Consider the following 13,222-nt stretch of genomic DNA (forward strand, 5'->3'; position numbering starts at 1 on the left):
AGGCACTGCATTTCACCTCGGGCTGGCCCGCCAAAGTCTAAAAGGGGAGCTGAGGGACTAGGGAGACCGCGGCACCGAAGACGACAGCTAGAAGGTTTAAGCACTTTGAGGGGGATTTGACGGACGCCCGCAAGTCCGCAGAGAAAGAGCTCGGTCTCGAATGGCGACTGTGAGGTGCGGCAAAGAGGGTGTGATGTAGAGTTCGGATTGATTTGAGTTTGGAAAGGAACATCGGATTATCGTCATTGACGGGAAGTCAGGTATGTTCCAGTACTGGACGGTTATTTTTTTTTGGGGACAGAGCTTGGCTTCTTGGAGACGGCGGTATCATGTGACGATCAAACAGCAATGCAAGGCCTCATGCCTCGGTCAGCGAAGCGAGCTGAAGAGCGTAAAGTAAAGGTAAGGCCTTCCCTCTGCATCGCTAAGAAACGGGCATATGGGATGGGGTGGGATCGGATAGATCTCTCTTTTTTCCTGTTCCTGGGATGTTCAAGCGAGTGCACGTCATTCTTCGAGGAGGCGGATGGACCTGGGGGAAACCCATTGGATTACCTAGGCGCGAGAAAGGCGAATAGCAGCGACGGGCGAACCTGTTGTGACCGCAGCAGGTTTTCTGGCAACGGATGAGGCGATTCAGCCCCAATGGCGGGGAACAAGGCCGCCCGGCTCGGTGTGTGGCGTTGGCGGGGAAGAGCCGGGTCCGGGTTGGTGGATTTTTGTTCGGTGAGGGCAGATTCCGCGCGCCAGAGTCCTCGAGGGGGGCTGACGGAGGCGAGGTTTTGGGCGCTGGGGTTGTGAAGTTTCGCGGATTGTGTATGAGACAGTGTGTGCCAATGGTGGGAATTGTTCGAATGGTGAATGCTTGAATCCGAGAAGAGAAGACCGAGGAGTGAGGCTGAGCAATCTCGAAGTGGAGACGCAACGGGAAGGCATGCAGGCACATTGGCGCACGACAGGTTGGAGGCCGTGATCCGTGGAGGCGTCGTCACCTTGGGGGCAAGTGTGGCGTCGATACGTCTTCTCCTTCCAGTTCTCTCTCTCACTGCGTATCTTTTTTAATTTTATTTTTGGAGACACACGCAAAGGTTAAGCCCCCGCAATGGAACTTGCAAGATGCGCATGTCGGTAGAGGTACGTATCCATGAAGTACCTCTCGGAGTACTTACCCATGGCCCATGCTTCAAGTCTGAGGTGACACGCTGAGTGGTTGCTGGTGAGGAAGGAGGGCTCCACAGCGTTTGACCCCTGGTCATCAAAGGGAAAGCGCCGGTTACCCTGTCAATGGGCTTCGGAAGATGGGCCCCTTCCCTCTGCTTAGAATTAAACAACGGATCCCAGCAGCACATGCAACCACAGGAACGCGACACATCGAATGGGCGACGAACGGCTGTTGCGGCACTTGTTGATTGCTTGGAATCTCTGGCGATCGTCGCGGGTACCTTGCGCGGCGCAGCGAACAGGACTGCGCTCGGGAGTTGGGGGGGGGGGGATAGAAGAAGGAAGGAACGAAGAAAAGAGGGCTCCAACTTTCAAGTCGAGGGTGGGAGATATCACGGTCCCGGATTCGATTCGGATTCAGACCATGCAGGCATACCGTATAAGAAAAAATACGAAAGCTTGTTGAAGGTGATACTAACGTCTGGCAGATGAACGGACAGAAAGGCCGGGCGGGAAATCGGACAGGTGGACAGACATTTTGACGGCTTGCCATGCAGCACTGGACAGCAGTATGATGTATCCGTAAATTAGGGACAGACTTTCACGTCACCTTCATGTAAAAAAGTTGCAGTCGTCTCTGGCGTGGCCATCCCGTCCACACTTTTGCTCGACAATGCCGGCCTGCCGGCCTGCCTGCTTTTTTTCTTCTTTTTCTTTTTGCTTCAGGGACCCAATCATGGTCCGTACTCAGTCACATCCCTCACACCCAAACCTGGAAAGCCAGGACCCCCCATCGCCATGGTGTTACTGTTGGTTGCCCCCCTCTCCGAAATGGAATCCTCCCCGCCAGCCCGCTAAGCTCGTCACACGCACCACCAGTCCATAGTCCACCACCGTCTCTCACACATTTTTTTGGGTTGCTGGCATCCGCAGGCTTTCAGAGCCGAAGGGGGACCCTGACAATGTCCACCCGTGAGGCCCGCGGCGACGTCACCCGCCCCCCCATTGCTCCGATGAAGGCCACAAATCACTGTCCGCACATTGAGAAGTCTTCTCGAAGCTCTTGATCAGGTACAAGGCAGTTGAAGGTGTTGTGATATGCAAATCCTCTTAAGTACACCAAGTAAGGTAGGTACTTGAGGCAAGGTAATCTGGCACTAAGCCGATATCAAGAGTACAGAAGCGAAAGGCGCCGCGCCACACTTGAAACGCGACAACTCAACCTCCATTTTGGATAGCGCAAACTAAGAGGTACCTACCACTACCACTGTACAGTAAGGTACCTATCCGTAAGATACCTTAGCTGCGGATCCTTCCTCCAACTTGGAATCCACACTGCCTTACCGATACCGCGTAATTATGTATGGAGCACGCAGTATGAGATCTAATGGAGCAAAGCAAAAAGGCTGACTGCGCTTGCACAGCTCCACGCCTGTTTTGTCTTGCTGCTAGCTGGCTGGCTGAGTGCTGGTGTTGCTGCTGCGCAACGGTGTTAAACGGGTACTTTCCCTTCCAAAGCCTCCACAGCTTGTCTGCGACTGGCAACTGCGCACTTGCGGTCGCTCCTTCAACCATCGCTACCCCTGTCCATAGGTACACAGTCATGACAGTAAGGTACTCCTCCTCCCGCATCCCAAGTAAAAAAGTCCCATCCCATCAACACAACCCCCCCGGGTCCCATCCTGGTCATCCTGCGTCCTGCCCTGCCTCCCGCAGACAATCTGCTACGGCTCAATCAGCTTGAAACCGTGCCTTCCCAGGTTTCTCGAGAGACGTCCTCCTTGACCTCTCCCACCTTTCAACGTTTCGACCGAACACATCCCTTCTTCTCCTCCTCTCCCTCACCTCCCTCACAAGTCACATATTCACTCCTCCCGCTGGATCACAGGAACCCCCCCCCCCCCTCTTGGATCTCTCCCGTCCACAACCCCGAAACCCGTCAGGCGCATTGAGTTGAGCACCGACCCGCGCGGCCATACCGCATTCCTCACCACAGCCCTCACTGCCCTCCTCAAGCTGTGCAACCCAACCAGCAACCTCCTTGAACAACCTGCCCTGCCCTGCCTGGGATTGGAAGGCCAGAGAGCACGAGCAAAACCTTGCGCACCTCACCCACCACAACTGTACCTCAGTACCCTACCTCACGGGGAAGCAGAAGCAAGAAAGAAAAAGGGATAGGGGCTCAGCTTACCTGAAAGTTGGACTGCCGACAGAGACCGATTCGACGACTGAGAGAAGGTGCGACTGTCTTGCTGCGCGACTGCAACTCTGCGACTCAACTCTCTGAGAAGCGCCGAACAGTCCCAACTTTCCCATCCTATCCACTTTCCATCTCGACATCTCCTTCCTCTCTGCCCCGCGACACTACCTACTCGCTCCCTCCAGCGCCCACCTCAATCTACCTAACGCCTACGGATACAACGTCTCTGACTGGCCAAGAACCAAGTCTGCATAGCACGGCGCATCCGCAGCACTGCCAACAACGCCGCCGGCCTCCCAAGAAGCAGCATCCCGCTCTCCCCGAGGGACGCGAATCGTCTTCCCGATCCATATTCATATCCACCCACGGACTCTCCTGGCCACAAACATCAGACACTGGTTCCTGTGATTGACCCCCCGTACCATCGCAACCATGTCGTATAATCGTTTAGGCAAGTAACTTGGTCCCCTTCTGATATTGACCCTTGGCGTCATTCATCCCACATCTTCCTCCCTCCCGCAAAAAGCCCAAGACCTGATTTGTCCCCAACAACCCTCTACTACCCTATGTATGGTCTTCGGTCAAATCATCTCGTCATCCGTACCTGACCGCACTGTCTTTGTCAAAGAGCTTGCTTGTCCGGCGCATACTATCCGTACATCCAAGAAGTACGAATACGCACCTTCCGTGGCGCAAGCTTCTTTTCCTCTCCTACAACTACCTCTTTCTTGCCTTCCTAACATCCCAATCTCGAGAAACGGCAACTTGTTTGTGTAGACGGCCAACCTAACCTTCTCTTCCTATAGACGACGATTACTACAACGACCGGATGGACCCCCGGTACCATCGTACGCCTTCGCCAGGCCAGCCGGCCCAGCATGGCTATCAGCTGGAGGATAACCCATTCAACAACCAGGCACAGCAAGGATACCACCAGCCTCCTCCTCAGCATGTCGACGACCCGTATGGACGCCCCAGTCCTCATTCTCAGCTTGATATCCCCATGGCACCTGGCCGCTACGGCACTCCCAGTGATCAATTACAATTGAACGCAGCAGTAAGCAATGCCCAAGACCCTTGATATGGAACTGGACTAATAAACGTTGGCACATAGCACTCTGTTAGCAACTTGAGCGGGTACGATACACCAGTCAATCATGGCGACTACGGTGTCAACCCGGAAGCGCATCATGACGCCTACTACAACCAGTCTTACGAGCCTTCACCCCACGATCCTGCACACCCTTACGATCAACCTACTGGATACAACGAGTATGACGACAACAGGCCAATGCTGCCTCATCAGGACACTATGACCACCGATGGAGGATACCAGGACAACCCGACACCACAGCCAGCTGGAGGAGGTATCAAGAGGTGGAAGACCGTAAAGCAGGTTTTGTTGTACCGCGGAAACTTGGTTCTCGACTGCCCCGTGCCCCCAAGACTGCTTAACCAGCTTCCCCACGGTGAGCGTGACGAATTTACCCACATGCGCTATTCCGCCGCTACTTGCGACCCGAACTTCTTCTACGACGACAACTTCACACTTAGACAGAGGCTTTTCTCCAAGCCGAGACATACGGAGCTTTTTATTGTCGTCACCATGTACAATGAGGACGAAATCTTGTTCGCCCGGACAATGATTGGTGTCTTGAAGAACGTCGAGTACATGTGCAGCCGGAAAGAGAGCAAGACGTGGGGCAAGGATGCCTGGAAGAAGATTGTTGTCTGTGTAGTCAGCGACGGTCGTGGCAAGATCAACCCCAGAACAAGAGCGCTTCTGGCTGGTATGGGTGTCTACCAGGAGGGTATCGCGAAGCAACAGGTCAACGGCAAGGATGTCACGGCTCACATTTACGAATACACCTCCCAAGTCGGCATGACGATCAAGAACGATGTTGTCACCCTGGTCCCCAAGCAGCAGCCTGTTCAAATGCTGTTCTGCTTGAAGGAGAAGAACTCAAAGAAGATCAACTCCCACAGATGGTTCTTCCAGGCGTTCGGCCGCGTTCTTGATCCCAACATCTGTGTTCTTATCGATGCCGGTACCAAGCCCGGTGGAAACTCCATTTACCACCTGTGGAAGGCTTTCGACCTGGAGCCCATGTGCGCTGGCGCTTGTGGTGAAATCAAGGCCATGTTGGGTACGTTTGATGAAAAAATTTCCTCCTAGCTTTTACATATCTAACTGATGGTTTGTAGGCACGGGCGGCAAGCACCTCCTGAATCCCTTGGTGGCGACACAGAACTTTGAGTACAAGATGAGCAATATTCTTGACAAGCCCCTGGAATCCGCCTTTGGCTTCATTTCCGTGTTGCCTGGTGCTTTCTCAGCCTACCGCTACGTTGCGCTGCAGAACGACAAGAACGGCCAGGGTCCACTGGAGAAGTACTTTGCTGGTGAGAAGCTTGAGGGTGCCGGCGCTGGTATCTTCACATCGAATATGTACCTTGCCGAGGATCGTATTCTCTGCTTCGAGCTCGTCACAAAGAGAAACTGCCATTGGATTCTGCAGTACGTTAAGTCTGCTACCGGCGAGACTGACGTGCCGGACACCGTTACGGAGCTTGTCCTCCAACGTCGTCGTTGGTTGAACGGTTCCTTCTTCGCTGCCATCTACGCCATTGCCCACTTCTACGAATTCTTCCGGTCCGATCACTCTATCCTGCGAAAGCTCATGTTCTTCATCGAATTCGTCTTCAACACGATTAACATGATTTTCGCATGGTTCGCCATTGGTAACTTCTTCCTGGTCTTCAAGATTCTTACGACGAGTTTGGGCGAGGACAACTTGCTTGGTAGGACCGGCGAGATCCTCGGTGTCGTCTTTACTTGGCTCTACGGAATTTCACTCATGACTTGTTTCGTTCTCTCCATGGGTAACCGACCAGCCGGTTCCGGTGCTTACTACATCACGATGGTTTACTTCTGGGCGCTTATAATGATGTGAGTGTATTCTGACTGACTATATGATGGCAAGCTTACTAACATCTTCGTAGCTACCTGTTGTTTGCCGCTGTGTTCATTGCTGTCAAAGCTATTATCGCTGATGTCAACGATTCGAACGGCTTCAACGTAAGCGACCTCTTCAAGAACCCGGTTTTCTACACCCTCATCATTTCCGTCATGTCGACTTACGGTATTTGGTTGATCGCCTCGCTGCTCATGTTCGACCCCTGGCACATGATCACCTCATTTGCGCAGTATATGCTTCTGACGCCTACCTACACCAACATTCTCAACGTCTACGCATTCTGCAACACCCACGATATTTCATGGGGTACAAAGGGTGACGACGGCGCCGAGAAGCTGCCCACCGTCAGCACCAAGGACGGTTCAGGAAAGACCGATCTTCCCGATGAGGCTGACCTCAACGCCCAATACGAGCGCGAGCTCAAGGTCTTTAGCGCCAAATTCGTTCAAGAAGTTAAGGCCCCTACGGACTCGCAAAAGGCCGAGGCTCAAATGGACTACTACCGTGGTGTCCGTTCCGTCGTAGTGTTGGCCTGGATGATCTCCAACTTTGGCCTTGCTGCCGTCGTCCTCAGTGCCGCTGGCCTGGAGAGGATAAGTCCCACCGCCAGTAGCACTGACGATACGGACGGCCGTGCCAACATCTACATGTCGGTTGTGTTGTGGTCAGTGGCAGGTCTTTCGTCATTCAAGTTCATCGGCGCGATGTGGTTCCTCGTGGTCCGTATGTTCAGAGGTGTATGATTGCTGGTAGATACGAGCATTATGTGTAGCGGGGATGATTACTTTTCTGACGACTTTTGGTTTCGTGAGCATTATACCCACCCCTTTCTTTTGGAGAAGAGGGCTTTGTGGATGGCGAACACGACTTTGGAGAGAGTTTCTAAACTCCTTCATCATGTTTTGAGTACGATCACGGGGTTGGATGTAACTCTAATGACTTTGCTTTTTTATTTTATTGCTATGCGTTTCGGTATTTGCTCAACCCTGTCTATCCTCTCTCTTCCCGCCCTTACCCGCCCCCGCCGTCTCTTGTTGCGTTTCGGGTTCTCTGGTATCACCATGGGACCGCCTTCATTGGAGTTTTCTTCTTATTCATTCTTCTGCATGTCTCTCGAGGTTCAGCATGGTTTCACCGCCCTTGACGGGTGGTGGCGGTGATGAACCTTGATGAGGCGCCTCTTGGCGGGGTAGCGGGAAGGGCATTCTTGGGAAGGTGCATGTGGTTTAGAGAGGCGGGTTGAGGTAGACGAGGGCAAGTATTTCTGAGAAAAATGATGATGAGACAATAAACTGAACCTTTTACCTGCTATGAGGATGCGCAATATTTCAATGAAGCTTAAAAGTTGTGATTGCATGCATGTATGCTTGAATAGACAATAGATCTTGAGAAGTCTGAGTAAAACATGTTATTCTTTCTGTCTAGGTACGGATATTTCTCGACTACTTGTCCCTCAAAGTTCAAACATGTAAAGCTTTCATTTATTTCATGGATCTCAGGCAGATGGGGACGGATGGCTTCTATACAGCAAAAGAAGTCACCAGTCAAAAGTGTATAATTGAACCAATTTGGGAATCGTATTTACTGCTTTTTTGAAAACCTTCTCACACTTGTACAGCCGCAGCGCGGCGGAGAATTGAGAGACGATGGGAGGGAACAGACTCTTTCAATGAAGTGACTTTCAAATCCCGTGATAATGACCGCCGCCGCTCTACGAGGCCACCTCCTTGCCAAGCCTCTCGAGCTCCTGCTTGATAAACTCGTCGGCGTTGAGAATCTCCGTGCTGCCGTACACCACCCTCCTCCTCGCGCGGTCGCCGCCCGTCCGCTCGACCCACTCCTGCAAGTTTCCGTACTCGTCCATGCTGCCGCCGCCGACGGTGAAGACCACGGCCTCGGAGAAGCCCTGGCGACGCTGGCCGAAGCTGGCGCCCGTGCCGGCTGCGGCTTGGCCGGGGAGACCACCTGGTGCCGAAGACCCGCCGGCGCCGGCGCGGATGGCGCTGGGTGGGGGCATAGTGCCGCGGGCGTTGGCGGAGCGGGGATCGAAGTAGAGGTAGTTTTCCGTCTTTGCGATGGCGGAGCTGGCGGCTGTGGAGGGGTCCATGATGGACTCGACAATCTTTGTGATTGTTAGGTCGCGGTTGGCGGGGAGGAAGTTCTTGATGCCGCCAATGAGGGACTCAAAGTTTGAGGACAGGCCAGTAGGGACGCCGCTTTCCTTCAGACGGTCGGTGAGGCGGTTGGAAATGGAAGAGAAGCGGCCAAAGATGTCTGATGAGCCGGCCTGGTTTGTCGTCGGGTTGGAGATTGTGGTGAGCTGGGTCATCTTGGTGGTGGCGCGGACTCTGTGAGGGCGGGGGGTCAGTGTCAAAGAGCAGAGCAGAAAGTATTAATGCCACGTCAGGAGGAACTTACTGTCGGATGTACGGCAGAGAGGTTGTGTCTGCGCCGCACTCTGTCAGGGCTTTCTCGAAGCCTTCCCACTCTGCCCTGCTGACGTCTTGTTCGGTGCTAAGGTACCAGATGACGAATAATCTGAGCTTGTCAACCGGCTCGTCGCCCTTTGCACTGTCCTTGATGAGCTCCAGTATTTGAGCCTTGGTCTGCTTCGCGGCGCCCTCCTCGACTTGGAAGAAGTTGTCGAGTTGCCTGTTCTTGATGCCGGTCAGAAGCGCTGCCAAGATGTTCATGTGCATGTCGAGCACAGCCTTGCGCTCGCGAAGTTCAGGCAGAAGGGTAATGGCCGCCTTCAGGTGTTGTGCGCTGGCGCTGGTATCATTCTGTAGGTCTTCCAAGTCTGTCACTCCTGTCTTCTTGGTGACGGCCGCCGCGTCCTCCTTGTATCTCGTCAATTCGGCGTCGATATCCTCGGCTACTTGAGGGAACGGTACAGCCGCGTTCTTGGTCCAAAAGAAATCGCTCGCCGTCAAGTCGTAAGCCTTCTTGGTGTTTCCCTTGGCAGGGTTGTTCTCGTCTATGGGCGTCTCTATCGTGATTCGGTTCAATTTCATATTCAAAACATCGTGGACCAGTGACTGGTAGGTCCAAGAATGGGAAAGCATGGGTATTAAATCGACGTTTCGGTCGAGAATGATAAGGACAGGTCGTGACTGTGGCGTTCCTGCCGACGCCGGACGGGCGCTCGAAGAGAAGAGGTTTTCTTTGGAATTGAGAATGTGGTCGCGAAGCTTTCGGTCAAGCTTGGCAGAGATCATTTCCGCGGCAGCGCCCTTGGGGCACCGGATAATGGGAATGACACCCATGGTGACGATGACGCTGAAGAGGCCACTGACAATCCTGTCTACCACCCTGTCCAGCTCCTCGTCGTTCGTCGTTGCGCTGTTTAGAGCCCAGTACGTGTGGTCTCGCTGCATACCCAGGTTGAAAAGATCTGGTTCGGCAACGATGAAGTTTAGATACTGATCCATGAGTCTGGCAATGTTGTCCGATGTGCCGGCGGTTATCGTTTGCTCCGCAAAGTCTTCAAGCAGCGGTCGAGGAATGGAGGACAAGAAGTTCAGGTATGCGGGAGTGTATAGGCCCATTTGGAGATCGCTAGTGATGTGTTGGAGGTTCTGCGCCGTAGGTTCGAGGAGGTAGATGACAGGTACGTCGGGGATAGCATGTCTTGATGCTCCAATGTGCCTGGATTCACGTCAGTAGGATACCGGGCTCTTGAGGCAAGCAGACATACATGTGCATCGTGATTCCCAGCCCTCGCAGATCGCTGACACGGAGCACACTGCTGATGACATCGCGGCCAAGGTCATCGAAGACCAGGACCTTCCACAGGGGGTCGCCATCTGAGGTGATGATTGCGCCCGTCGGTCCAAGTGCGCCGCCGTTGTTTTGAGTGTTCTCGGTGTCGTTATCCGAGTAGGAGTCGTTCAGGCTGAGGAGCTTCTTTAAGGCGGCTTCAGTTCTCATTAGCTCCAAAGTTCTCTATAGAACATGGGCGCAACAGGTTATGCGACGTACAGATCTGGCGATCGCGCAGTGAGTGGCCCTTCGCTGCCATGCCGATGGTGGGGGAGCTTTGCAGCTCTAGCTAGCTTGGGAGAGCTGTTGCTGCTGCAGGAGGGGTGTTGATGGGTTAAGAAAAATTGTAGGCCAGAACTGGATATTGCTATCAAACGTGTATGCTGCGCCTTTCAATCAATCGCTCTCCGTGGTCGCGTTGTGCAATCGAGGTTGAGGTCTTGCTGTTGCGACAGACAGAGGTACGTACACGGCTCCAGCATCGGTGTCCTCAAAGTGCCGTCTAGCCACATTTCCTGGATGATTCCGCCAACCTGCCCTGTGCTTGTGCTGGAGTGGATACCTTGGTACTTGCCCGTGCTACCGCACGATGTCATGGGACGGCAATACTGAGCCTCCGTGATCCGACGGTCCTGGGCGGTGAGGTGAGAGCCAGGCCTCTACCGTACCTTACAAGTACGTGCTTACCTACGTGCCTACTTGGACCTAGAGTACCTAGGTACTCTAGAGTGGGCCCGGCGAACTGAGTTGCGCAGCTGCCGATAAAAGCCTGTGGCTAAAAAGGTGCAGCGCGGAACTGGGAAGGCACGGGGCCCTGTCCAGTCACAGCGAAGGCAAGTCAGGTCCGTCCGTGGCCCCTTCCGACTTGGAAAGTGTTGGCCCCTTCTGGCTCAGACCCACCTCGCAGTCAGTCATGCCTAAAAAGTGCGGCCACAAAGTGACCTTCCCGCCTCCCTTTGGACTGGCCACTGCGAAACAATGACCAGCTTTTCCTCCTCCGCAACGACAACTCATCCCGCTTCTTCCTCCTTCACCATCAGCACAAGTCATCGCCAACCGCACGGAAAATAATCGACAGGAAGACGCGTCGGAAGGGCCTCTAGCGACAACTCTGAGCGACTCTGGATCTTTATTTTCCGGAACTTTTGAAGGCGGCATCAGGCACTTAACTTGCCTGGTTGATTGTCGCCTGCTAGATTTACGGCGATCGTTCCATTTCGTTCCCTTCTTTTTTTGTGACTGTCTGCGCTCGCTCTTCTCTTGGGGCAGTCGACGGTCATGTTGTAATCTGCGCGACCTTCATCAATCCACGCTGCGAACCACGTTAAGGTCGCGAAGCCAGCTCTTCTCAGAAGGCAAGATAAGTCGCGTTGAACAGAGAGAGACAAGAACTGCAGGGTATGATACACTTCTTCCCCCAAGCCAACCTCACATTTGTCCCCTTTCCCACGCTACTCAATCCCTTCCCCCAAATCACCACTCATCTGTCCAACATACCGCCATCATGATGAGCGGGATTCCTATCAACATCATTCGGTCACCATCCACTCCTCAAAGGAGACGCAGACATGGCAATGTTTGTTTGAGTGAAAATTCTTGATGAAGCTTTGGCGTTCGAACTCAACCCGCACTGGACTTGTGCAGCGATAAATTTGCAAAGTCGGAACAGATCAGGGGCAGACGCAGACACTCCGCGCGTGGAAATGTGGACAAGGACACGAGTAAACCTCATGTTTAAAATGTTTTGCAAAGCAGAACGCCTTGTTCCGCGGCGCGGCGGGCATCGGTTGGTACATCCACCATGCAAAAAGGGATACATGAAGGCCAAGAGCAAGCAGAATGGGCAATTCAGACGACTCAGTTCCTCTCAGGGATACTTGTCGGCGCTGCGAAGCGTGGCTTTCATCCTCCACACCTTCAGCTTCGCGCCCATCAAACTCACTCAATTCGACATCGCCATTCAAGACTTGCTGCGCAAGTTGCAGACAGACGGAATATTGGATTGGGTGCAGAGGGCGGGTCTACGGGCAGTGCATCTGACCCTTCCCCCCTCGAAGCGCGCTGTCTCGGGCCTTGGACCTCCACCACAGCGAACGGTCGGCTGGATGTAGCCCACTGGAAACAAGGGACCACCCAACACCTTCTGGCCACCTCAACTCAGCTCGCCTTCACCACTCGCCGTCGGCTAGGAGACAGACAAACCACACTGGAAAACAGGAGCACTGAGAGAAGAACGTCTGCCTTTGAAGCCAAATCAATCATCCCCCGGCGCGGAGTCAATTTCCACTGCAAATCAATCAAGCGTCCATCATCCATCAATCACGCAACCCAGGAAAATTTTCAACAGACACTTCAATGCCCTCCATCTCCAGCTTTGCAAGAGAGCGACCTTCCCAGCTTCTCTAAGTGCTCCTCGGGAGTTGGCTTCTCCTCCAGCACCGCTCGCTCTTCCAGGATTCCATCAACTGCGCCTTCCACAGGCACCAAAGCGTCAAACGATTTTACTATAGACCAAGTGGTCGAGAGAGAAAAATCGTAACTTCTACATGTCAATCTCATATCAACACTCCATACACAAACCACACACACAGTCTTGCCATACCCATGCCGTTCCTGATTGCTAACCAACTTTTACAGTCCTCTCCAGGCAAGAGACAACACGATCGCCCTCCATCATTCCCCTACCATCACAATTCTGTGTCTTCGGCGCATTCACCACACCACAATCCCTGCCGCTTCGACGCATTTAGACTAGTGCATTCCATCCTCACCCACTGCCACATCAAGGTAAGCTGCAAGTCCACGGCCGGCAATTAACCGGTCCGACCCCCGTTCTTCTCCACTTCATGTTCCTCGACAGCATTTTGGCTGCGAGAAGTACCTTTGAGGATTTGATCCCACCCAACGAACCTTAACTTCCTCCAAACTCTTATCTCCACCCCACCTCTTGAAGGAGTTTCTTTTCCCATACCCCAAACGCTTTCATCCCTGGCAGTCCCCAATCAGCGTCGAGTTTTCTTCCCTCGCTCGTCTGATCACCCTGCTGCACCGTCAAGCTAGAAGGCGTGCCAAAAGTAGTGCACCTCCATCGGACAGATGCTAATTGGCTCCAGCTGTGCAG

The 13,222-nt window shown here is 53.5% G+C and overlaps 4 protein-coding genes across 4 annotated transcripts; 3 read left to right on the plus strand and 1 right to left on the minus strand.

Moving 5' to 3' along the window:
* The first annotated feature begins 1,576 nt into the window (after positions 1-1,576).
* Positions 1,577-2,250, plus strand: BDZ83DRAFT_619986 (uncharacterized protein). The gene has a single exon (XM_060508169.1). The coding sequence runs from the start codon at positions 1,835-1,837 to the stop codon at positions 2,045-2,047; it is 213 nt and encodes a 70-aa protein (XP_060365428.1). The 5' UTR covers positions 1,577-1,834; the 3' UTR covers positions 2,048-2,250.
* A 1,940-nt stretch (positions 2,251-4,190) lies between these two features.
* Positions 4,191-7,082, plus strand: BDZ83DRAFT_576631 (chitin synthase I; the record flags this gene model as incomplete). Its single annotated transcript, XM_060504934.1, has 4 exons — positions 4,191-4,418; positions 4,476-5,508; positions 5,567-6,311; positions 6,365-7,082. 4 exons carry the CDS (start codon positions 4,191-4,193, stop codon positions 7,080-7,082), a joined length of 2,724 nt encoding a protein of 907 aa, XP_060365429.1.
* Positions 7,083-7,685: 603 nt separating this feature from the next.
* On the minus strand, positions 7,686-10,620 carry BDZ83DRAFT_619990 (Sec1 family protein). Its single transcript, XM_060508170.1, has 3 exons — positions 10,037-10,620; positions 8,758-9,987; positions 7,686-8,687 (listed from the first exon to the last, which is right to left on the minus strand). The coding sequence occupies exons 1-3, from the start codon at positions 10,267-10,269 to the stop codon at positions 8,051-8,053; spliced, it is 2,100 nt and encodes a 699-aa protein (XP_060365430.1). The 5' UTR covers positions 10,270-10,620; the 3' UTR covers positions 7,686-8,050.
* A 960-nt stretch (positions 10,621-11,580) lies between these two features.
* BDZ83DRAFT_306341 (uncharacterized protein) lies at positions 11,581-12,859 on the plus strand. The gene has a single exon (XM_060502283.1). The coding sequence runs from the start codon at positions 11,903-11,905 to the stop codon at positions 12,638-12,640; it is 738 nt and encodes a 245-aa protein (XP_060365431.1). The 5' UTR covers positions 11,581-11,902; the 3' UTR covers positions 12,641-12,859.
* Positions 12,860-13,222: the final 363 nt, after the last annotated feature.

This window comes from Colletotrichum acutatum, assembly GCF_030867785.1.
Source record: "Colletotrichum acutatum strain CBS 112980 chromosome Unknown BDZ83scaffold_42, whole genome shotgun sequence".
In the NCBI taxonomy this organism is placed as follows: Eukaryota; Fungi; Ascomycota; class Sordariomycetes; order Glomerellales; family Glomerellaceae; genus Colletotrichum; species Colletotrichum acutatum.